Source organism: Penicillium canariense (assembly GCF_028826845.1).
Source record: "Penicillium canariense strain IBT 26290 chromosome Unknown utg000004l_segment0_segment0, whole genome shotgun sequence".
Taxonomy (NCBI): Eukaryota; Fungi; Ascomycota; class Eurotiomycetes; order Eurotiales; family Aspergillaceae; genus Penicillium; species Penicillium canariense.
This window is the reverse complement of record NW_026622731.1, coordinates 3,482,283-3,506,817: the sequence shown is the minus strand read 5'-3', so window position 1 is coordinate 3,506,817 and position 24,535 is coordinate 3,482,283. Positions and strand designations below refer to the sequence as shown.

General features: G+C 48.0%; 6 protein-coding genes across 6 annotated transcripts, besides 3 other annotated features; 2 read left to right on the top strand and 4 right to left on the bottom strand.

Annotated features, from left to right (window-relative positions):
• Positions 1 to 4: 4 nt before the first annotated feature.
• Positions 5 to 1,951, top strand: N7482_007569 (uncharacterized protein; the record flags this gene model as incomplete). Its single annotated transcript, XM_056689694.1, has 7 exons — positions 5 to 262; positions 332 to 495; positions 770 to 1,199; positions 1,257 to 1,350; positions 1,409 to 1,499; positions 1,564 to 1,796; positions 1,848 to 1,951. The coding sequence occupies 7 exons, from the start codon at positions 5 to 7 to the stop codon at positions 1,949 to 1,951; spliced, it is 1,374 nt and encodes a 457-aa protein (XP_056542123.1).
• Positions 1,952 to 4,818: 2,867 nt separating this feature from the next.
• Positions 4,819 to 5,136, top strand: N7482_007568 (uncharacterized protein; the record flags this gene model as incomplete). Its single annotated transcript, XM_056689693.1, has 1 exon — positions 4,819 to 5,136. One exon carries the CDS (start codon positions 4,819 to 4,821, stop codon positions 5,134 to 5,136), a length of 318 nt encoding a protein of 105 aa, XP_056542122.1.
• Positions 5,137 to 5,266: 130 nt separating this feature from the next.
• Positions 5,267 to 6,628, bottom strand: N7482_007567 (phosphotransferase family protein; the record flags this gene model as incomplete). Its single annotated transcript, XM_056689692.1, has 1 exon — positions 5,267 to 6,628. One exon carries the CDS (start codon positions 6,626 to 6,628, stop codon positions 5,267 to 5,269), a length of 1,362 nt encoding a protein of 453 aa, XP_056542121.1.
• A 930-nt stretch (positions 6,629 to 7,558) lies between these two features.
• Positions 7,559 to 7,623: a sequence feature (Protein overlapping with rRNA (N7482_007566, KAJ5160562.1) was converted to a misc_feature.).
• A 25-nt stretch (positions 7,624 to 7,648) lies between these two features.
• Positions 7,649 to 7,738: a sequence feature (Protein overlapping with rRNA (N7482_007566, KAJ5160562.1) was converted to a misc_feature.).
• A 70-nt stretch (positions 7,739 to 7,808) lies between these two features.
• Positions 7,809 to 7,947: a sequence feature (Protein overlapping with rRNA (N7482_007566, KAJ5160562.1) was converted to a misc_feature.).
• A 118-nt stretch (positions 7,948 to 8,065) lies between these two features.
• N7482_007565 (T6SS phospholipase effector Tle1-like catalytic domain-containing protein) lies at positions 8,066 to 10,013 on the bottom strand (the record flags this gene model as incomplete). The annotated part of the gene is made up of 4 exons (XM_056689690.1): positions 8,066 to 8,130; positions 8,509 to 9,735; positions 9,798 to 9,812; positions 9,878 to 10,013. 4 exons carry the CDS (start codon positions 10,011 to 10,013, stop codon positions 8,066 to 8,068), a joined length of 1,443 nt encoding a protein of 480 aa, XP_056542119.1.
• Positions 10,014 to 15,390: 5,377 nt separating this feature from the next.
• On the bottom strand, positions 15,391 to 20,772 carry N7482_007564 (uncharacterized protein; the record flags this gene model as incomplete). Its single annotated transcript, XM_056689689.1, has 4 exons — positions 15,391 to 15,411; positions 15,706 to 18,649; positions 18,799 to 19,738; positions 19,794 to 20,772. The coding sequence occupies 4 exons, from the start codon at positions 20,770 to 20,772 to the stop codon at positions 15,391 to 15,393; spliced, it is 4,884 nt and encodes a 1,627-aa protein (XP_056542118.1).
• A 1,542-nt stretch (positions 20,773 to 22,314) lies between these two features.
• N7482_007563 (putative amino acid permease) lies at positions 22,315 to 23,967 on the bottom strand (the record flags this gene model as incomplete). Its single annotated transcript, XM_056689688.1, has 2 exons — positions 22,315 to 22,349; positions 22,443 to 23,967. 2 exons carry the CDS (start codon positions 23,965 to 23,967, stop codon positions 22,315 to 22,317), a joined length of 1,560 nt encoding a protein of 519 aa, XP_056542117.1.
• Between the last annotated feature and the right edge of the window lie 568 nt (positions 23,968 to 24,535).

The following is a 24,535-nucleotide window of genomic DNA, read 5'->3' as shown; positions in this document are numbered from 1 at the left end:
TAGCATGGGCTTCCCCACTTCTACGTTGTTGAGCCTCATAGGTGAGATACATCAGAGCTACTTTGCCTCACCTGCTAGCTACCGAAGACTGATAAAAAGTGAGCCGTCAGCGGTACAAGGCAGAGTCAGCCTAGCAGCCAAGCATCCATCAGCCCTTGAAGCTATTCCTTCTGCTACGTTCTACCTAAAAGAGCTCGTCATCCTCCAAAAGGCAGAATTCGCCATCAAAGCTACTGACGCCGGAATCATGCACCCACAAGAGGTACGTTATAGGTTAACAGCAACAGCCTCATGGCGCTTCATGGCACAGCCCTGACGGATACAATACTAGGCTCAACGTGCCACAGCCGAAGCGCGCACTACGGGTGACCCCAAACCGTGGGCCCAGCAAATCATGACCAAGGCTTCCCAAGATGCTCGCCGTCAGCCGTGGAAGTCTTCTTTTGCCGGCCAGGAAATCAATATGTTGTGCCCACAGGCCGCTGACATCATCCGGTTCGACTGCCGGAATTCCTGTTCCAATGCCGAGAATGGAAATTGAGATGCATTGTGATTGACGGTTTGAGAATTGTTTTCTGCCGAGGCCTATTATCTAGCACATACCAAATTGTATCATGCAGTTTTCTGAGCACTACGCAAATTGTGTTAGTAAGAAGCAGTTAGAGCTGTGGCCAATTTTCACATTGAATTCAGCCAAGTAGGCAGGTAGGACTTGAGATATACTAGTTCCTCATAATCTGCGGAGACTGCAGCATGCGATGTTATAAAGGGCAGTCGCCCCCTTCTCATTCCTCAATCTCAGTCTTCTCATTTCAATCGTCGAGAGAGTCTACCAGCAACCGCCCCATCAGGTCATCATGGAGAGAGGTGCATTTCGCTACCTTAAATGGCAAGATCTATATACTATTGAGAAGCCGTTTCAGGTCCTTATTGATCTGCCCAATGATGCCGAAGATAAACGACAGTCAAATATTGAATTCTACGATGGACCTGAGGTAGACATCACAGATGTCCGGGGCATTACACATGGCCCCGAGATTGATACTCATGGATTCACATACCTTCAACATGACAGTTGCCTCGAACCTGGACACTTTCTGGATAAGGGAATGGTTCAGTCGAAATACCTACCGGAGTGCGAAGTCCTACTCCGGCATATCCTCGATGGTGTTGATGAGGTTCATTTCTTCAACTGGCTGGTATGATTCAGATATATTATTTCATAGCAAGCAATTTGATCTCACGATGCTATGCAGGTGCGAGACACCAGTTCTGTGCCCGCAGAAGGGAAACAGGTGGATATAAATGACCCTCTGGCGCGGGTTGGGGCCGCAAGGGTTGCCCATATCGGTAAGAACATGCTCTCTACCACGTCATCTGGATCTCGCGCAACCCTGACTGAGCGTAGATCAAACCTTCGAGAGCGCAGTAGACAGGGTCTATCTCGAGCTGCCATCCAAGGCGGAGGAACTATTGCAAGGAAGACTTCGTCTGATCAAGTTCGTTCCATTTCCTACTAACCACCCAAGCTGATATACCCCTATACGTTAATGCCTAAACTAGCTTATGGCGTCCAATAAATGGCCCCGTGGAGAGCTTCCCACTTGCGCTATGTGATGGCCGAACGATCTCGCCTGATGCACGAGTAGAGGCGGACCGCATCAGACGAAAATACACGGGAGGCACAACTTTTGTTCTTGAAGAACCTGGACAAACGTGGTACTACTTGAGTCAACAGCAAAATAACGAGGTTGCAATGTTCAAGAACTTTGACTCGGATGATGATGTGACCAAATGTACGTACTCAGATGCAATGACAGCAGTTGAAGTGACTAACAGACGACCAGACGCACCTCATTGTTCCTTCGTGCCACTTTCTCAGGACCCTTCTAATAGACCTCGTCAAAGTATCGAGGTCAGGGCACTGGTCTTTACATACTCTTGTACCTAAGCAAGTGCATACTATACGCACGTGTTATACCAAATAACACAGTTCAGTCTAAGTTGGATTCTCTTCAGATGCCCCAGTGCACCTTCTATTGCACGTCTAAGCTCTAAGAATTGAAGCAACGTTGCAATTATCTAAACAATGACGAGTGGAGTGATGGTGAAGAGATGACGCCTGAGCGTACCAAGAGAGACTAGTCGAATTATGTTTGTAAAGACCTTGCGAAAGACAGGAAGTCAAAGCATAGGAATAAAATCTGGTCGTTAGCTTAATTCATTTTTAATTGGTGAAGTGCTCCATGTATTCGGCCACGGGAGGAGAGCTCTTCAATTGTGGCTATTTCCGGGGGGGGGGAGCCATCCCTTTCTGCACCTTTTCTTTGGTCAGAATCTTCACTACATCCTTGGAAAAGATAACCAAGGCTAGACGGTAGTAACAGCCACAGTTAATCTATTTTCTTTGATCATCTCTGATTAGAATCAGTTCAGGCCATAGAAAAGGAAAGATGGGACTAGGTCGCGAACGGGAGGGAGACTGGGAGGGAGGGAAAGTTTCGGCGAGGGCCAAGTCACTTGTGCTTCAGGGGTATTTAGGTGAAGCGGCCTGAAGGGGTTGAAGAGTAAAGCGGCAAGGGCACTGGTCCCAACGAATCACAAAAAGCAAAAAGCAAAAAGCAAAAAGCAAAAAGAAAACTAAAAACATACAACAGTCAGGATTCGCATGTGGTCACCCACCATACTACTAACTGACCGGCGTGTGGCTTAAGTACGGCTGAGCGGACGGGAAGCCCTGTTCTCCACACCCTATGGTCGTATGTGCTACAAACCAGCCTAAGAAATCCTATAATTGTTCTTCAAGGCTAGAGGAAGCACGGATTCATATTCTTTCCTTAGCTTTTGTCATATTATATGTAGGTATTCTTAGCCTTAGCGCCAACATATATTAAGAAGGGCTGGAGAAGTATAGATCTAGACGTCGACTATACTAGAATAAAGGTTATCTATTTACAGAAAAGGCGTGAGTGGATAAGACTTGCATAAAGGTTTGAAAAAGAATAAAAACAAAAATAAAAATAAAATAAACTTAAACAGCCAAAGGTATGGCCGGCTTCACCTAGCGCCCATGTTTCGGTCGTGGGTGATTCGCCACTATTCAGGTGCGCTTTAGGCGGCAGTTCACCCACCTGAATATTCATCAACAGAAGACCACCAAAGGCGCAGAGGACGCAGGCAAAGAAAGCATTTGCATATTCTGTCTAGGGAAAGATCTCGCGAGCGCCGCGATATAGAGAGCGACGAGGGATAGATTATAAAACGGGCAGGCTCCTCCTGACCTGTGTCTCTCTACCATAAATATTTTTCCACCCTTCGTCACTACACGCAATTGGGGATAGACTGCGAAAATCTCACGAAAACGCAGTCTGATCAAATTATTCAGGTGTGGATCCGAAATCTACTCCGAATTCACCAGAGGGTTTGGTGGGCAAGCTTGACGCCTATAGGAGCATCGCGACTTTTAAATGGGGCTCTTAATGTATAGTTGGACCTTTTCATCATCGTATAGCATATTAAGGTGGGCGCGAGCCTTGTCTATTTCGGAATGTTGTGGCCAGTCGTAGATGGGCGCAAAAAATTGTCAGGCTAATGGCTTCCAGCACCTCAAAGAGGTATCACCTACCCGTCGCTGCGGGGCCAGTGACTCGTTTTCGCCTGCATAACCTGAAACACATCCTTCTAGAGAAACTAGCCAGCTTCTTTGGGCCAATTATCTTGACAACCTTCCCAATGTCACCTGCTTTCTGAACAGCGTGGCGGTGGTGGTTATCTGAGCGGCGCTTAATAGGCCTGTGTCTAAATTTAGATCTTCATGTCCGCAAATAGATATGCTTTCGGATTACTTATTGGCACCATACGTATCCTCTATGCTCATATTCCAGCTTGGGTCACATAAATCTTATTATGCACTGCTCAATAGTATTCCCTATATCTTCAATTTAAGTCATCCCATCTGAGCTACACTCAAAGCAATCTACTTAACGTGAAGATATCAGATCGAAGTTCCCAGGAGAAGAAGAAATAAGTACGTGCTTAGACGCAGTGGACCAAAAACCGTATCGTATTTCATCCCTTGCTCAGAGCAATATCCCTCCATATTCCATATATAGTAAGGTCAAATAGGGGTTGGGGGGAAAGAGCAGGCAGACTAATGAGCGACACCGAAAACGGTACCGTACCAATTCGGACAGGTGGCAAAATTATTGGCGGGAGTTGATCGTGTTTGCAGAGCAGGGATTTAATTTATCTTTACCGCTCACCGAGCGCCCACCCAAGGCCTAACCTCGGCCCGGTCCCATCCAGTCATTCATTCCTACGCTAGTTACATGCATATAAGGCAGATCTGATCCTCTGACGATCTCAGGAATTTGCTGCTCTGTGAGGGCGCCTTTAGCAATTTGAAACAGCTAGGCTGCGGCTCATGGATCAAATGTCAATAAGCGGCAAATGCCTGAATTCTATTTGTAATGCAACTGCTGGTTCATTTACCGTGCAGGTAGTTTCCATTCCCTAGGCGCTTAGGTGACCATTCTCGGACCTTTTATCGTAACTCAGATCCCACAACCCTGATGCGTTACGCATATCTAAACCAGAATTCGAATCTACAAAAACTTCAGCTTCGACATCTCACTTTCGACAGTCTCACTTTCACACATCAACGTGCCTTTGTACCGAAAACCCTCACTCGTCGCCGGCTTAGAAAGCCAACTGCTATTACAAGGCTGCAGGGTCAATCCACTGGTCTTATACGTACGTACTCTTTCGACCACGGTGACCCAAGAGGCTAAATCTTTCAGCATTTATAGTTCCGCCACAATGAGCGGCCAGAGCAGCAACTCTGGAGCACAGAAGGCTCGTGATAGTTTCGCATCTATCCTCAGCTATTACGAAAAACATGTTCCGGCTGATGAAGCCCCTGAATTTGTGAAAAGGGTCTCCTCAGGTGAAATCCAGATAGGAGTGAGGAAGGGTGATGTTCCGTCCGCAGAACAAGGAGCAGAGTTAAAGAGAGCTCTAGACGAGGCTCTAAAGACACAAGATGCCATCGAGAACCTTTCCAACGCCGAGAAGGAACTTATGACCCAAGCGGCACGAGCGAGTCTTCGATCTAGGAAGCAAAAAAGGGGCAAATAAGCCGACAGGAAGCGTGAGCTGAGCTTTGGTGAATGCGCGCGCACTTGTCTGATATGCGCCACTGTCTTTACAGAAATTCGAAAGTACCATTCGTTTACCTCACCGGTGACTCAAGGTCTGAGATATATATTTACAGATCAACTAGTTCGTCAATGCTGTAATGTGAAACTAAATTACCCTCACTTGCCTGGTGTATTTTCTTCTCAATGAAAATGTCAATGTCCGCACACTCTTCTGTGCTTAACAGGCGTAGTCGATCCTCAAGCACTGTAAAAGGTCCAAAAAACTTTGGATCAATGAAGTTCCAATAGATCTCATCAAACATGGAGCTGTGTCTTGAAGCAAGGCAAATCCAAAATAGTCCAGTCTCCAATGATTTCTCCATAGCAATCGATAGACGCTGGGACTGGGACAAGGATCCGCCTTTGATTTTTCTTTCCTCACAATCTTGAAGTACTTCAAGAAAAGTGCGAAATCTCGGCATGAAACGAACCAAAAACTGATCTAGATCGAGTTCCCAGTCCTCCGGGCGCTCCAATAAGAGCCACCATGGAGCAGCATATGTGAATTCAACTGGGGCAGCATAAGCAAATTCCCAGTCGACCACCCCAGTGACAACAAGCCTTGATGCATCAACAAGGACATTGTCCGGGCAAAGATCATCGCAGTAGAGCCGGAAAGGTCCACTGCAATGTTCTCCGGATACCTCACGCGAAAGTTTGCGAAAAAGACAACGTGCAATGTATTTCTTCCGGCAGTCGGCTTCATCCGTAACTGCGTCGTTGCGTTGATGCTCGAGATGATAGAAATGTTGTTGAGCGAGCTCCTCAAAATAATCCGCTGCGTTGCTGAAATGCCGTCGCTCAAAGATACTGTGTGGAATGTTGGAAAATTGAGCAAGCCGATTCATGTTAAAACTGAGCGGACATTTTGACACAGTCCAGCCACCTGACTCGTCTTGTCTGATAGCTCCAATGAACGTAAATTCGGGTTTTGACAGCTCGAGCAGCACTTCAGCCATCCCGAAATAGGCTTTCCTTAGGACAGACATCGAGATATTCGAACTCAATGTGACTGTCTCCTGAGATGAATCTCTGAGGTATCCGCTCAACTGATTCCCTTCAATAAAAGACATAACAATGTACGGACCCACCACACACTTGCCATACCCTAAGACCTTTGGAACAGGGATCGCTGTGTGCTGAGCAACATAATCCATTATGGCGACCTCATCTTCAACCTTTTCGTTACGAGCGATGACACGACCAAGGGCCGCAAAGCGAACCACGACGCGATCTCCATTTTCGAAGGTGACCCGGTAGCAAATATTGAAAGCGCCGTTTGATAGTCGCGACGCTGTCACAGGCGTACCAGGGCAATGCCGGGAAGCGAGCTTGCCCGCCAAATCCTCTGGTGAATTCCTGAGTAGGTTTTGTATCCAAACCCGGAATATTCGATCTGACTGCTGTTGCGCGAGATTGTCAAAGTCCATTTCGCATGCGTTGCTAGGATGATGGGTAAGAGCAAGAGCTAGGGGGTGGGAGGGGGAGACTGTCACAGCTCCACTGTTAACTAGTTTTAAGTGGCTTTGGGTAGCGACCGGAAGATCCTCCTAGCCAAGCTCCGTGATCATGTGATGTGAGCCGGTAAGAGACCGTGAGGTGCTTTCGACCAAGTAGGCGGACCCACAATTTGGTGAAGCCAATCTTAACTTTCCATTTGGATAGGCAAGGTGAGGCGGGCGTGGTAACAAGCTTGCGACCACTGTCATTGACCATCCGATTAATGATGTTTCGGGCCAGCAGACCCTTTTTTTTGGGGGGGTTCGGCACGATGGGGAAGGGCCGTGGCAACACCTTTTTTAGATCCACCCAATGACTGCTGAGTCCAGGTTGGCCCACCTCCGTAGGCCATCCAATAAATGAAACCTTCTGCGGCCCAATCTTGTTGCTTTTCCGGTACGGGGGAAATAGATCCATGTGTCTCTCGGGCAGGGAGCCTGGGGAGTGCGTTTCAGCCACGATCATGTTATAGGGTGCTGAGATTGTTCGCCTTTTGCGCGATCGTTGCTTGTACCATGTCAAAGGTCCTACGTCTTCTCAAGGAGGGAATCATATACTCCCACCGGCTCCAGTATTACAGTCGACAAATTTGAATTTCTACTCGCCTTCCAGAGAAACAATATTGAATTAAGGCTGTCATAGCTCACCATTAAGCCTTCCATCGAACGATCTATGCCAAGTGGCTGATGTAGAAAATTTGAAAATTTATAATTTAAACTCATTTTTTATTTTCCTTTAGTTGTTCTCCTTTGGCTCACTCTTCCTCACCGTCTAGGTGAAAGGTTTCGACTAAGAAACTCGGATAAAAGATTCGGTATAAATCAGGTATATATATATCTAACTTGGGAAGAATTGCACTAATGCTCCTATTCCTCGACTCTATAGTTTCTCTCCTCTATATTTTTAAGAAATTCTTTATAGTTAGGTAGGTTGCTTTAATCTATACATAGTTTCCCCTATACAAAGATCGGAAAAATTTGCCCGTCGCTTCGAAGAGCATGGTATGGCAAGAGAGCTCTTGCGGTGGTCCGACCCAATGAGTAGGCATGAGTGAACAAGGCTTAATAGGGATAAAGAAACAGATAGAAAATAAATAAAAACATACAACAGCCAGGATTCGCATGTGGTCACCCACCATACTACTAACTGGCCGGCGTGTGGCTTAAGTACGGCTGAGCGGACGGGAAGCCCTGTTCTCCACACCCTATGGTCGTATGTGCCAGAAAGAGAAGAGAAGAGGAAGAAATAGCTTCAAAACTAGGTAGTAAGGATAGGGAATGGCATCTCTAATTGAGAATTATGAACCACCGCATCATTGGTCTTTCCTAAGTGACTGGATTCCAAAATTTGAGGTGACAGGTAGCACATTACACAATACGGACTACAGGAATCTCCGTTATCTCGTGATAATCAGGGTCTTTTGGAATGGGATCTGCATAGGTGGATGACTGCCACTTACAGCCTTCGTATGTGCAATCTGAGATTTCTTCTGACAGCACCGGAGCTCGCTACTGCGCACAGAGATAATAACAAAAAGCCAAAGGAGCAAGGTGAATTGGGCTAATTCGAATATAGCTGGGAATAGTACAAGGTGAAAAGGAGGAGAGGATCGCAGCATAGCAGGAAGGGAAGGCACAAACCACACGTAATGTGGGGCATCACACGCGAGGCCTGGATCATCTCAAAGAGGAAGGGCGTGCGCTTTTCGATGATCTCTGAACGTACGTCTGCCGGACCGGATCCCCTTCATAGCGATAGACTTTCAAGTCACCGATCCCATATTCCGCTGGAGCGTGTTTGATGCACCGACCACCACCACCCACAATGAGATTCCCCGGGCGATAGTTCGAGTCCGACTGCATTCGGTGGATGGCAGAGCCATGAATTTGTGCATCCAGTGGCATGTCGCGAGGATTGCCGCGGTGCAGTGGCCAGTGAACCAGTTTCCACGAACCACTAGGCGTAAGGCTTGCCCGGCGTATGGGGAGGTACTCCATAAACCGCCAGGCTAGAACAGAAGCAGCTGATAGACCGGTTCCAAAATCAAGACGATCGTGCAGCGCACCTTTCGCGCTCGATATCTGAAGAGCCTCGCGGAATTTGCTCGCCGAGGAGGGATCTAGGTGCTCTTCTCCCAGACAATTGAAAGTCTCCAGCTTTTGCTGATCAAATTCGAGCCCAGCACGCTGGGCCTCTTGGACCATCCAGACGAGCGGAGCGTGGCTTAGCTGCCACAACTCACCCGGTGCCTTACTGAATCCCCCGCCAATGTCGGCATGGCTGCCGGGGAACCACACCTCTTCCACATCCTGGCCCTCTTCATCCTCGTCTAGCTCTTTAGAAAGCGTATTTGGATCCGAGTTCTGGATGGAGGCCCTGCGGCCACCGTTGTGAACGTGCTCGCTGTTTTCGGTACCGCCAAGATTGTCGGGGGAGGCATCGTCGGCGGGTACAGCCAGCTTTCGTCCAGATCCTTTCCGAGGCAGTGGTAGCAGCACCGGCTGAAACTTGACTCTGCACTCATCGATACTGACAGCATGCCGTATCACGCGAGCACTAGATCTGTCATCGTTGTTGATCTCGAAGTCTGCAATGCTATTTACGGTGTCGAACAAGCCCACAAATCGGACCCTAGTCATCGGACGACACAGGGTCTCTCGACAATGTCTCAAAAACTCCATTGCACGTTTCTGCTCGTCTCTTCCCTGCTCCGTCCCGTTGAAACGAGTCAATTTCCACCGGGAGAAAGCGTCCCAGATGAAGGGAATCATCTCTTCGTTGTCCGGGCCCAGCAACCCAACGTAGTCCAGCATCTCCGCCAGAAAACGTGCCGTGTAGGCTCCACGAGAAAAGCCAAAAATGTAAATGTTGCCATCCTGGCGGTAGTGTCGCATGAGGAAGCGGTAGCCACCCAGGACATGCCGATCGAATGACTTGCCCAGCGCCTGGCTGAGAGTCTTGCTCTTGCCCAGGCGACTACTCTTTTTCAGAGTCGTGGCTGCTAGTGAGCCTGCCGTGATTTCGGTGCCGATTCCCGCTGTGCACTGTTAATACGGATCCCAGAGTTTGATACAGCTGTGAGGTTGGGCGCGGTCTTACGCTGGTAATAAACCACTGGCAGAGTGTTAGAGCATTCCTCTCCCTAGCCAAGACAACAGCAGTAAACTAGCAAGACTTACATTGGTGGTCAGACCGTGGCGACATCCGACAAATCTTCAGGATGTTGGTCTCGGTGCCGTCGACCCGAAAGGTGTTTCCCGTTCCATCGAAACAAAGGACGATTTGGACTGGTGTTGCTTGAGATGTGCCCGCCATGATGGTAGGGTAGAGGAAAGAGTGTCGTTGCGACCGTAGCGGGAGGAGGGGGAAGAGGGAGCTGCGTTGGTCGATTTATTTGTATGCGATCATCATCGTTCGTGTCTGCCATGTCAATCATCTCAGTTTGGGGTTAGCTTTCGGTGCGCTTTAAGTCAAATCATTCGCGACCTTGCTAGCACCAAGAACCGCGGTCCATCGGAGAAGCTGCTTCTGATTTGAAGACAAAGCCATGTTGTGGGGCAGCTGAAAGCGTGTGTTGACCCACGTACGATCCTTTCCCTGCTGAGCGGAGGAGACACTGCGATATGATTCTGACGTCGTGATCGGCACAACACGAACCTTCCCGCCCCATAGTTCATCTGCAGAATTCAATATACGACTGACAATATTCGAAATTGGCTTCCATGTTTTACACAAAGAAACTGTCAGAGCAATAAATGACGGTATAGACTAAGAATGTTGCCTATAATGCATTTTTGGTCTACTTGTCATTTTGCCTAGGATTTGGCCCTCTTTTGTCTTGACAGAAACTATCTGAAGTCCCACCCACCGTCAAGATGATGGTGAAACTATAGATCATCCTTGTTTTGAACAGTCTTGACATACGGAACATCGGATGTAATACGAGCCCGCAAGTTACAGTACCCTGTTATTCGAAAGGAACTCTAAACTTCTGTACAACCAAGGGTTATTGCCCATAGGCTTGCAATCTGGCAATTAAATTAGACACGAGGTACTTCCTGAATGCTACTGTACCTAATGTATTCAGATAGAAACTATGTATTGTGTGAACAATGTGCAGGGCTGAAGGGAAACTTGATCCAAGCTGACTAGGCCAACATGATGTTCTTTATCAAAAGCTTGAAGTTTCAAATGCATAAAGCCAATACTAGTGGGGTTGAAAAACTTTCTATCTGGCCTTCTCATTAGACCCAGTTCATTCTGAATGTAGCCTAGAGAGAGAGGAAAACATCTAGCTAACTTGGTAATTCTTGTGGCGTTACTGCCTGAATAAAAAGCGACCTGCGGATTTCTCATGATCCGGGCACGTGGCTTTCACTCTCGGGCGAGGAAGTCTACAGTATTCATACAGACCCCCAGTGATTCTCGGGTGCTTCGGACCCTCTGGACCCACTTAGTTTTGGCCCCGTGATATGTGGATAATTGTGCTCAAAAATAGATTAGCGTGTGGATCTAGTGATTAGCAGACAATTTCCGTTTCCCTCCGGTTTCTTTCCCATTTCTATTTCTTCATTACCCAACGTTCGCAAACACAGTGCCCCAGGATGTCGGTCTGGCTATGCAGGTCTGATAACTCTGTGCCAATTTATTTTAAACTGCCTCTAACAATCCATTCAATTATTTAGTCTGTTGGTGGCTTTGAATGTTTTGTCATTCATTCCACAGATTCGCGAAATATGCAGATTGAAAAGTGACTCAAAAACACCTTTCATCTTACTCTTTTTCAATGTTGTCAGCGCAGTACAGCAGTTAAACCTCTGTTACAATTTTTCCTTGAGTACAGAAAAGTATAGCTTAACGGCCCAAAAGCCTGCCGAGTGGATGCATCTGTTCTATGCAACTGCAGCATGGTTGTTAGTCTCTTCAATTCTGTACGCGACCAACCATCCTCACCATCAAAAGTCCAGTAGGTTCCAAGAAACACGCTAATAATAATTAACATAACTAGAGTTTTGACATTCATCTGCTATTCCTCCATCTCGCTCATCAGAAAGATGACATTCATATCCCTCTTTTTAATCGGCGAGTTTGTCAATCTTCTCCCTCTCGCCAGCGGCGGACACGGCCGTTCGATGGAAATAAGTTTATTCGGCTTTTTCAATTTATTGATGCGCGTCAACCCTGCGGTAATATGTGTGACAACATACGTGTTTTCAGACTCAGTCAGCGAAACGAGGCCGGATTCTACGTCGCTCTTGAGCGTCGTAGGACTCGCTAGCCAGATTTCGATCCACATTATACTGCCGATCTCCTGGCTTGGGCTTCTTGCGATTCCGTATAAGATGTTTCTGTCCTTTCCGTTGAAGGGATTAGTGGCATGTTATCAACTTTTTGGTTGGGCATTGGTGGATAATGTTCTCTTTGCGGTGCTCCAGGGGTGGCTACTTCGGATGGCATTGAAGGAAAGAAAGGCTTTGGCTACTCATAGGAGGGAAAAACTCATCATCCTCCCAGCTCCTTAAAACACCGACTGAAACCAAAGAAGAGGACCAAATTCAGCCAGTTCCACTGATACTGAATGTCCAGTGAGTTTTTGAGTTGACATAGCAGGCATCATAGGCGCAGAACCGTCTTGCGCTTCTTCAGCAAAAAAATAGGACTCTTCCATTTTCAATTAGTATAGAAGGGAGCTTGTTAGAGCCTATGAGTAACAGAAAGCCATTGCTTTTATGGAAGTTTCAAGAATTTAATTATTTTTTCGAATAAACGAGTACCTTACGGGCCCGTCCGTATTACGATGATGTTCCGTACCATACGGAAAGACTCTTCAACCCAAGGACTACAGTACAGTATCTGTAGCCTAGCCAAATCTGGCCTAGGGTTTCGCGATCGTCCTGGTGGGCGGTGGTGGGGCTTGAGATACTGCAGTTTTCTTTACGTAAAATATAGAAGCCAATTTCGAATATTGTTATAGAGTTATAGAAAGATATGAATTCTTAGCTTCCACACCCCGGGACGGGCAGGAAGCCTTTCCCAACCCTCTATCCACACCCGTGAACTCCGCCACTCCACTAGAACGACCTACCCCACAACGTACCGTCCGGGAGAAATTCTTCATCTCCCACCTATTCCACCATCGCTGCCAGAGCTCTGTCATTCTAAGGAGGAGTGCTCAATGGCGTAACCCGCTTCAACTGGGCCAGAACGGCTTTCGCCGCCGGCCGTTCTTAAGTAGCAGCTTAGTGTACTACTTTACTTATACGTTGGCCAAACGCCTAGATACCTTCTTGCGCGTCTTTCCACAAGACATAACAACTTCGCACGGTAGACTATATATAGTAGATTATCCATAGTGACTTAAGGCAATCCCTCGAATCCGCCGATATACCCCCCCTTCTTCCTCTCCTTAACTAACATATCCCCTCCGCCTAGACAGTTAGCTCCTGGTCCCTATATTTTTTCGAACAGTAAATTACTCGGGAAGACAACCACAGAAACCAGTGTATAGATATAAACTAAATCAAGACCAAAAGTATCTACTAGGTATACCAGAGGAATATTTAAACGCTAACCTCGACTCCGTACTCAACCGCCATCCGCTACAGCCAACCCAGAATCATAGTTACCTCCGCCAACCTACTCTCCTCAGCTTCCCCATCCGACACCAACCATCACTTTCTCAACCCATAGCCATCAGCCAACCTATGCTTCGGTCCTCCGGCACCCTACTACAACTTCACGTCAAACGATTTCTAAACCCCGAGAACCTGTCCTGTCCACCAGACCCATACTCACAATAGAAGATGTTTACCGCCGATTCACCATAATCTATCACCGTTCCAGCTCGAGACTAAGATAAGGAAACACTCAGCTAGTCGAACTCGTAACAAAACCGTATCCGCAACAAAGTCATTGTCCAGATTTTGGACTTCAGCATGGCCCACATTCTTGCGGTTCGTAGCCGAGATGCAGCCAAAATCGGACACTTGTCCGTCTCATTCGCAAATTCATCACAGCCGCGCGATGAGGGCAGCCTGATACCATAAATGGCAACAAGGTTACGACAGGCTTTACCAGGTGAGGCTCCAAGTTTACTGTTCAGGAATTTTGGAACAAACGCAATGGAATCATTTATCATGTATTGACAAAGTTGTTGTAGCCTGCATATCGCTTTCAGCGAGGGGTCAGGGTAAACGACACACACAAAACCCCCTCCCCTGTATCAGCCTCCTTCCTTAAGGTTCTCTGTTGAATAGAATACAGACAATTATGCTTTCTCAACTTGAGCCGCCCGCCCCTCATTTTGCACCGCAAGGTCTCTGGCGACCTTAACCAATACCCCATAAACAAGGGCAAAGAGACCTAGGCCGTTCGTGATATTCTGACGGTAATAACGACATGAATCTGCGTCACAATATTGACGACACACAATGGTAAATAGAACAACCAATACTCCAACACCAATCGTGAACTTCCACGATGCGGATTAGCAGTTTATATCAGAACGAGAGAAGGAGACATACCGGAGTGGATGTGTGCTGAACCCCAGTGGTTTGAGTACACGACTTAGGGGGTCTTCAAAGGCAGGTGTTTGTTGAGGGGATACCGGAGGCAGGTCGAAAGGGGCTTTCGCGTCCATGATAAATTTTAGACGATGGTGTATGAGAGAGGGAGAGCAGGAAGGCAATGGGGTTAAATGGTGCACTCCGTGGAAAGTGGGAGGGTTTTCAGGTTAAGAATACGTAGGTCCGCCCCAAAGTTCTTAGTGTGTTACCCAGTATTAGTGAACCCCTGGAGCAGGGGGTAATCCGCCAACACCGGGTCTATGTACGTCTATGTACTTATGTAGGAAACTAGCTATAGTCTTATTGTAGTAGAAGGATTCTTGGCCAGCGCAAATATATAAATATACAATACCGATGATAAAGACTGGAGAGATCTAGACCTAAGCATCGACTATAATGGGATGTAATATTAATATACGGAGTAGGCGTGAGTGAACAAGACTTGAGAAAATAAAAAGTATAAAGAGCTGAAAAAAATACAACAGCCATTCTATGGCGATAGTCACTAGCGCCCACTTTTCACTCTACACGGCTCGTCGCCGTTATTCAGCCCGTGTTCCATCAGGCAGAGCCTTGGTACGGCTCACTTGCCAGAGTGCCCCGCCTGAATACATGACACAAGGAACATTTTCACATTTTGAGCAAGGAAAGAATAAACGAGCCTAAATTCCCTATTAGCTGCGCTCAGTAGCTCCTTCTACTGTCTTTCATTCTATTTCTCGCACCGACTCTACTCTCATTACTTTCCTAACCCTCAAGATGAACGGGCTTTGTCAGTAACTGCTGGTGTCAAGCCATCTGAGAACAAAGCCTGCTTTGACCTCGATGGGGTGAAGAACCTTATGTGCTTGAAGGATGAATGCCCTAAGCCAAAGCAGCCCTGATCCTTGAAGTTCTTCAAGAATCAGTCTTTTGATCTGTTCATAGTATTCATAGTACTGGTTGAATCAAGTGTATTCCCCTTCCATCTAAGCTTCTTGCCTAGTTAATAGGTCTAGCCTGACAACAAGTATTATCTCTACAATGCAGATAGATTTGGAGATCGTTTTTTATAGTTTTTTCGAGGAATATTTGCACAAACTCCACCAAAAACAGATTAGTTTTCATTGCCCCACGAGGAGCATCTCTCACAGGAAACGAAAGTCGGGCTATGAACATCAAGAAATATTCACCGACTGATTCGGCACATAGAAAGCCCCTGATTGGGGTAAAAATTCGATGAATATAGCTCGTCCAAGACGCAAGTTTATCCCAAGAAGATTATTATGAACGGTCCAAGAACTGTGTTGAAACCCCGCAGGGAGGCGTATAAGCTTCCGACCGTGTGAAACGACCCAACCCTCTTCAGAGACAGATAGACTGAAGGGGTTGGTGGGTGTCTGTTTGGAGGGAAAAAGACACTGGTTTCTTGAAACTGAGGAAGGCCCAGCCACATAGCTAACCAGTTGTCCTGCCCGAGACTTGAAAATCAGGAGTTCTCTTTCGTCATGAAATTCAAGCAACACAGAGATTTTGTCTCCTTCGTCGATAAATGTAAAGTCAAGGATAGATTGACCGGAAAACTTCAACTCACATAGCAGCTCTCCTTTTTTGACAGTGCGAATGTGGATACTTTCGGCCCCCATACGCACCGCCACTAGCAAATCATGAGGAGATAGGACTGCAGATGGGCCATAATCCTTCGATGTAGACCCATCAATGATGGAAAAGGGTGGCGAAAAACAAGGTAATGATGAATTCAAGGCAGCAACAGGCACAACACCCATTCCTTTATTAGGGTGAAGAGTGTTGCATGTCGTAGATATCTGTTCAGTCCACACAATCGTGCCTGTTTCCACTTCTATAAGTCGTGTTGATCTTTCCCCTTCGAGTGATATGACGTATTTGCCATCAGAAGTGAATAAAGCGTGGCGGAGAGGCGAGGATGAAGCACTTTCGAAAGAAGATTGAAGTTTTCCGGTAGCCGGATCACGAAGTCGAATAGTCTCACCATCGCTGGTCATAAGCCATCGATTGTTCGCCGAGAAATTTATGGTATGGATAGTCTTGGCATGTCCGTCTTCTTTTCTGTTGACATCATCACCCCAGCATCGGAGAATCCGGCATTTAGGTAGCCAAGCCCAACTTGGACTATGCACGACCTCCTGTGGTCCAGCTTCAAAGGGTAGTACCCATTCCAGGATGTTTGTTTCTGCATTCCATAGACCTAAGTACTTGGAAGATGCAAAAAACACCAGATATTTGCTGTCATTGGAAAACTTCCCGTGCTCGATATCCCGGGCACGGAGGTGGAATATCCTTTTGCGCTGTTGCACGTTATCAATTCGAATGTCACCGGCGATGGTAACAAACAACTTATTGTCCGGTGAGAAGAAAGAATGGCCGTTTGATGAACCAGGTGAAGCGCATAATTCTGGGTCTGCGAGACTAGGCTCTAAATGCAAACTTGGAACTTCCCAGAGATACGCTGCCCCGTCTTCAGAAGTCGAAAGACAGAAGCTTCCAGACTCTGACAAAGTAACAGTTTTGACATTCGAGATATGTCCACACAGCCACACGTATCTTTCCGGATTCCCTCGATCCCTTATTGAAATGTTTCGATTGTGTATTATGGCAACGCGGAATTGCTCAAAAGGATCTTGGCTCGATTGCGGGACCACTGGGAGGTCAGGTTGAATTTTGCTCGGGTCGATCTTCCACAAATCTGCGTACAGTTCAACATAACTCAGGTTATTTGGAAGATATTTAATAGATGGGCGAAATTTTTTTGGGGACTCTTCCCGCCAGTTCAAGACGTCTTGCTTTGAAGTACCAGTGAAACAATCCCATATATCCACACCATCCCGGGACCCAAGAGCTAAATATCGAGCATTTGGTGAAACGGCAACCTCGTCAGGAAGAAACACATGGGATTGATATCGGGTTTGAGTGTTGAAGACAAGATCAAATGACCTTAGGTTCCAAACATCGACAGACCCGTTCGAAAAGACACGCACCAAGAGCTGTAATGGGCGGTACAACACAAATCTGACTTCGAGCTGAGATGTTGAGCTCCACTGAGCTTTAGCCGTGAAAGGATCGTGAATTCCGACGCAATTGTTCTTGAGTGTGCAAATTGGCCAAGTGGTTCCCGGGGAAGGGGCAGGCAATTTGTGAGGCTTCACATATCCCTCCAAGGCCCAAATTTGGCCCTCCGTGTCAATGTCCCACATTATGGCTGTTTTCCTGACACATATACTCAGTAGTCGCCGGGAGCACGGAATGAATTCCAATGTATCTATTTCCTTCACGTGCCCGGCAAGCTCTGCTTGAATTGCTCCGCTCCGTGTGCACCAGACACAAATCCGGAAATCGGTGCAGGCGATTGCAATTAAATTGCTGTCTTGGGAGAATACCAAAGTCTTGGCTGCTTTGGGATATCCGTCGAGAGTCACGCATGATTCAAAGTCCGAAATCGATAGCACGCGGATCTGACTCTCTGTGATCGAAGCAATAAGTTGTCCATTATGAGAGCACTTGATCATTATGATTGGCTCTGAGTGAAGGCTACAGTAGCCAAGAACTCTCAGCGTCTCAACATCCCAAGCTTGGATTTGGCCGCGCTCGTTTCCACAGAGGATTTTGTTACTATCAGGACTGAAGCACGCATAGGTCACAAAATTGGCACTGTCCCTGAAAGGGTTTGGGCTCATTGGGACTAACGGGCGTTGATACCAGTCATCATGAAGGTCATTGGAAAATTCAAACCATGGCGGGAGGTGATCCTGAAACACGAGCTTGATAATACTCTTCCTCGGGGCAAAGGCAAGCGCAGATATGTAAAGTTGAAGAGGTGCCTCTTCAACGACATCTCTGCTCCAAAGCATAAACTTCTCCGCATCATTGAGAAAGGCATAAAGATCCGGGAACCTATGTTTCTGGAATTCACATAGCGTTAGATTGGGAAGGGGGGTTTCATCTTTATTGGGAGTGTCCATTACCTGCAAAATTCTCTTAAGTGTCTTGACCATGCAGATTCCCTTTGAATAACAATTAAGCAGAATTATCGACTCAACCCACGGCAAAAAGAAATTTTGTAGAAATTTCTCGATTTCGTTGCCCCTATCCTGAGCTGCTCGATTCTCTGCCAAAGCATCTGCCTGACTCAAGTGATCGACCCAGTACAGGGAGGCATACCGGATATTTTTCAGCTTTTCACACTTGGTAGATACTTGTTCAACACTAATGCTGGGATCCCGAAGGTTGCAAATATCTCTCTGTAAGTTACCAGAGAGGTAAAAGATAGACTGAGATGCTATCTCAGCGTGCATATCGGCAGAAATGGTCCCGAGAATCTTCTTGCGAAGATACGCTCGTGCTGATTCGTGAATCAAGAAAATTGTCTCGCTTTTAATGATGAGTAGTGGGCTGCACTTTCGCACCCAGCCATCTGGGCTTTTTGTGTGTGGTGTGGAAATTTCAGTATGGAGGGTAAGTCAGTGGCTCGAACTGGTTCGTGTAGCGCGGCCACTACTGCGAGTATTCGCATGCAGAACTCCAAATCTTCTGGAATCAAAGTTTCCTCCAATTTTTGAATCATCATTCTATACATATCTTCCAGATCTGTAGGCGTTTCAGTAAAGAACCGGGGTTGTTCATCGTATGGCAATGACCGGAGTTCCTTGCAAGCGAACTGAGCCCACAAATAGGTTCCTTGGGACATCGATCTCAGGGACGCAAGCATTTGACCTCGGCTGAGCATAGACACATTTGCATTAAAGAACTCAAATGTCTGCCATTCAAGGTAGGACTCAACAGCCTCGGACACTCGATTATCGTTAAGTTCAAGAGATATCTCGGTCATAGGCTTTATTCTGCTGGCCGACCTTGCTATGTTATGATCGTTTCGACTTGAAATCAACCATTTCACATGTGGAAGCTGGCTGAGGGTTTGCTGGACTAAGTAAAATAGATACTGTAAATCCTTCTGGCACACATCTAGCCCGTCGATTAGAAGAAATGTTGGCATGGCGGGTAGGCTGTTCAGGATGAACAGGAAAAATTCTCCGAGAAAAAAAACTTCATTTGAGTCGGTGCAGGCACCACCCCGGGCATATTTGGCATATACCTGAGGCTCAATAGATGGGTTTTCGCAAAGCAAAGCATGAAGAATCCCTTTCAGAATGTCGGTGACCTGGTTAAACCGGGGATTCTGGCAGAAAAAGTATGCCAGGTATCCGGAGGGGAGTTCTTTGGATAGTCGTTCAATGATACCAAGCGAGAGAATAGTTTTCCCTTTTCCAGGCTCCCCATGAATCCAGAGTAGGCTGTTGTGCTTTCTTGTCTCCCAGGTTTTGTAACCATGATCGCTCAATATCCATTCGCACGATGCTTTCAACACCCCTCCACTTTGCTCTTGAATTCGGTTTCTTTCATATAGAGGGTTATGTTCTTCCAGGCTCCGAAGAAATTTCTCCCAAGGTGCCAGCACAACACCTGTGGAACCATTAATCATAACAGTGCTTGCAGAGGCTAAAGAGAGGTGGCTTACATCCGTCGCCAATTTCTATGGCGGGTTGTAGAGGAGCAGTAATAATGCGCTGTGGAATCGACTGGAGCAGACTTTTCGTATAAGCTGCGGCCACGACTGCGGCGTATGGTTGCCACAAATTATTTTTGTGGGAGTCGGCATAGTCAGATATGCCCCTGATAACCAGACAAGAGAAACTGTCTACCAGACCTGCTGATTCCATATCGACACATAATGCACCATACTGAAGACGAAGTTGCTCTCTCATTGTGGCATTCTTTAGTAGAGTGTCCCCGGAAGCAATAATCCCATAGTGTACTACCGGATCCGTTGTTTTCCTTTGGGGCCGCGATACTGTCTTTCCCGAGTCACATTTATGACATGAGCTGTCTTTCGATTCATGTTCATAGTCCATCTGAAACAGTCTATCGTGTTTGGGACTAGGCGCAGCAAACCTTTCTCCCCTTCCACTTTTCAGGCCCCTAACTTTTGAGAGGATTTGTTGGATGGGGCTTTCGTGAATGCGGTCAACCTCAGCTAGAGACCGATATTTCGAAAGCGCCATTAGCATATCAGGCGGAGGCTTGTTCAGGGTGCCGATTCGTTGAAATTCGGACGAGAAAAGTTTCCCCGAGTCGTAGTTCACAATACCCCCGAATGTACTGGTCGGTTTGCTAACAACCACATCGCCAAGTCGAATATCAGTTGATTCGCTTGGAATTCCTGCTCCGATTCCCACCATGAAACGGTATTGGAGGTTTCGAAAGGTTCGAGTCATTTGAGCTGCCACATTTGCGGCGGAGATAGTACCATAAACGCCATCTGGTAGGCAAGCAATCACTATGTGATGACTGCCAATTTCTCCATATATATACGAGTTCGGATCATTTTGAGGCTGTTCTAAAACATTGTGTGTCTTGTCCAGCATGATATTGGAAGCCGCCATCTCAAGTGATAAAGCGCATATCCAACCAACGGTATACTTATCGTAGTGGCTCATCGTTGGAGTTCTGGTTAAGGATAGATCCAAGTTGGACACATAATCAAGTCTTAAAATTTAGACGCAATGAAAATAAAAGGTATATATACCGACTGCTAACTGGGGCTAAGGGCCCAATAGATAAAAAAAGGACAATGGCTCATTGTTTGTCTATTCATCTACGGGGCCGCGGAATTACCGCGCACGGCATCGGCGGCTATTGTTTCAATTGACCTTTTTCAAATGGTGTTGTATGGCAGAAGAAGATTCAAACGCAATTTTTCGCGCTCACACAAAATCTTGGGTCATTCTATAAATATAAGATTAATTATAGCGAAGGAACTGATTGGATTCTGGAGGCTTTACGCGCCCAGGGTACATACAAATGGGTCAAGGCGCATCATCACTGGTCTGGCGGCGCGTAAGAGCCAGGAAAGTCTAGACCGTGCTGGACTTCGCCAAGGCGTCATGATGGTTTTGTAGTCGCGCGCCACAAGGGCAGCCCTAACAGTAGGAGCGGTAATTAGGTTATAGCAGGCCGTAACGTCAGTTTTCAGGAAGTAGAACACTATACACATACATCCACGGATATATACAGTGGTGGTAGCCTGTATATCGTTCGTGAGGGGCTATAATAAATAATTTCACACATACACTCACTCCTATATCTACCGGATCCCTATATAGGACAACGCGAGATGGAACCCACGACCCAGTAGGCCCCGAATCGTGGATCCTTTCCCCGGATATGGAGCCCTAGGCCCTTCACGGTAGTAGTCCGCCCGGAGGAATAGAAAAAGCTCGCTGGTTTGATTTACTTTTATTGGTGAGATACCCTATATGTTCGGCCACGGGAGAGCTTTTCAATTATGGTTTTTTCTATAGGAGTGAGCTATCCGTTTCTACACCACTTCTTTAGTTAATATCTTCGCTACGTCCTTGGAGAAAAGATAACCAAGACTAGACTAGACGATTATAGCCACAGTGAATTTATTTCTCTATGATCAGCTCCGTCAGGATCAGTTTAAGCCACCCAAAAAGGAAAAGACTAGGACGCGGGCGAGAAAGAGGGTAGAAGGGAGGGAGAAAAACGTTAACCAAGCGGCCAAGCAAGCGCTTCAGGGGTATTCAGGGCGTCTAGGCGAAGGGGTTGAAGGGTCTATAGAGTATAGCGGCAAGGGCACACACTCCTAACAAATCACAGAAACCAAAGAGTAAATAAAACTAAATAAAAACATACAACAGCCAGGATTCGCATGTGGTCACCCACCATACTACTAACTGGCCGGCGTGTGGCTTAAGTACGGCTGAGCGGACGGGAAGCCCTGTTCTCCACACCCTATGGTCGTATGTGTTAGATATAGGCGGGAAGAGGTATCTGTACCATTGAAAATAGGGAATTGGTCGCGGGAACCTTTCTTATGCTTGGCAGGCTTACGTGCAAGCCCACCGGGTGGTCTACCAGGAGGCTGAGAGAGAGATCCATGTGTCTGATACCACTGGGTTCTTTTCGATTAAGTCCAATAATGTCCAATGTGTAGAATCAACCAACACCCGTGCTGCTCACAGCGCATCCGACTCCGGTGGGCCCTTGTAGTCTAGTCTCCTGGTCAGTATATATATACTTGTAGTAGACAGCCGACAGCCGACAGCTTCCAAGCAGAAGGAATGAAGGGGGGATTCAAACTTACGTTTCCTCGCATAAACAACATACCACACGGCCGAAATGGCCATGAATCCAACAAACACAACAGAGGCATAATTCATCGACACCCTCGTCACCGGCAACGCCATCGGCATACTGAAAAGCACCAACTCGAATGCAATCCACGCCAACGCAAGCACATTCACAATCGGGCCTACGACCTTCCCACAATTCCACGGTGCCTGCTGAACCTCCTCGCGACCATGGATGAGACTCAGACAAATCGGCACCGCATACGCAGCAGCCAGCGCGATCACGCCGACAGATACGAACGCGGTGAATGCGCTGGAGGAGCCGAGGTTGATCAGGCCCAGCAGCATCTGGATGAGCGTGAGCAGGACCAGAGCCCAGACGGGGACGCCGAGGCGCGGGTGGACGCGCGCCCAGACCGAGGCGAGCGGGATAGCGTCGTCGCGGGCGGCGGCCCAGGTGGCGCGGCTGGCGGCGACGGTAATGCTAATGGAGCAGAAGAGCGTGATGACGAGCACGAGGAAGATGAGGCCCAACCCGCCGCCCGGTGAGCCCATGACACGGTGCAAGATGTAGGGCAGGGCTTGGCCGCCGGGGGCGTTGATAATTTCTTCGAGTGGGGGCAGGGTAACGGTGAGCGGGATGATGAAGAAGAGGCCGGCGATGAAGCCGACGGGGACAGCCAGGGAGATGGCCCGGGGCACTTTGATGGCGGGCTGGGCGACTTCTTCGGCCATGGAGGAAACCATGCCGATGGCGGAGAAGGTGTATGCGGCTGGGAGCAGGCCAATGAAGAAGGTGAAGCCGCCCCAGCCGGCGAAGGAGGTGTCATAGTGGACGAGGGCGTAGGATGCGGAGTGGCGGCCCGCGTCTGCTTTGATGGAGACGGCGATTAGGATGACCACGATGGTCACCGTTGTCCAGGCTGCGCAGGCAATGTCCACCTGCGGCAGGTACTTGTTCGCAAAGGTGCAGATGACCAGGCTGCCGAGGCAGACAGCGTAGAAGATGAGGAGCAGCTGCCAGGAGTTGGCGGTCCAGTCGGGATGGTACATGGAGATAGTGGCGGAGAGCAAGGACGCGAAACCGAAGTTGACGGATAGCGTGATGGTCCAGTTGCCAATGAGCCAGATCCAGGCGTTGATGAAGGATACGGTCGTCTTGCCGCTGCGCGCGATCTGGAATGACCAGTAGTATGGCCCTGCCGAGGTGGGATAGCGGGAGGCCAGCTCAGCCAGCGACATTGCGACGCACTGGTCCAGCACGCAGACGACAATCCACCCGATGAAGATGGATCGCGGGCCACCGCCGTAGATAGCACTGAGCAGGGCGCTGCCTTCGCCGAAGGGAATGGCTGCGATGGCGAGCGATTGGAAGAGCAGGGTGAGCACAGAGCGATTGCGGCGCATCTCCTGCTCGTAGCCAAGGTGGTGTAGCTCGTCGCGCTCGCCGATACTGGCGATCTCGCCGGCCTCATGGTCGTGGCCCGGCGAGTCGCTGCCGAGAGGTGTGGGCTTTTCGACAGGCATCTCGAGCGACATCGTCGCGGAAGGGGAGGGGCAGGCTGTTTGGTTGTCAGTCGGCGCCAGAGTCGTCGCACCGCGATATGCAAAGTCCACGGGAGGGTATAGTGTAGCTTTAGGTGATAAGCTGTATATTCTCGGGGCTAAGGCAGGTAGTAGAGATAAACAACTCAAATCACAGCCAGATGCAGCGACAGTTACACAACACGTGCGGCATGCAGAATGCAGCAAACACCAGCGATTCCGATTGACCCGATAATCGAGTATTATATGTAGCCCGTCATCAATCCCGTCCAGCACCCTACCCCGGCATCCTGACCCTTATCCTCAACACTCATCTGCGGAGAATCTTCCACCACGCTGCACCGCGACTGGTCGCACAGGCCACACCCACGCCACCAGGGCCGAGGCAGCGAGCGCGAGCCTATGGGGCCCATCGCATCGGCCAGCAGGAGATAAGCAGGTGAAAGCGAGGGACCGGGTTCGAAGCCTTCAGCTCCGCAGCTGCAGGATCCCGTGTACGAATTCGGAAATGGGCGAGAGAGTTGCTGGATTGGGGATGGAGGGGGTGTTAGGTTGCTGACAG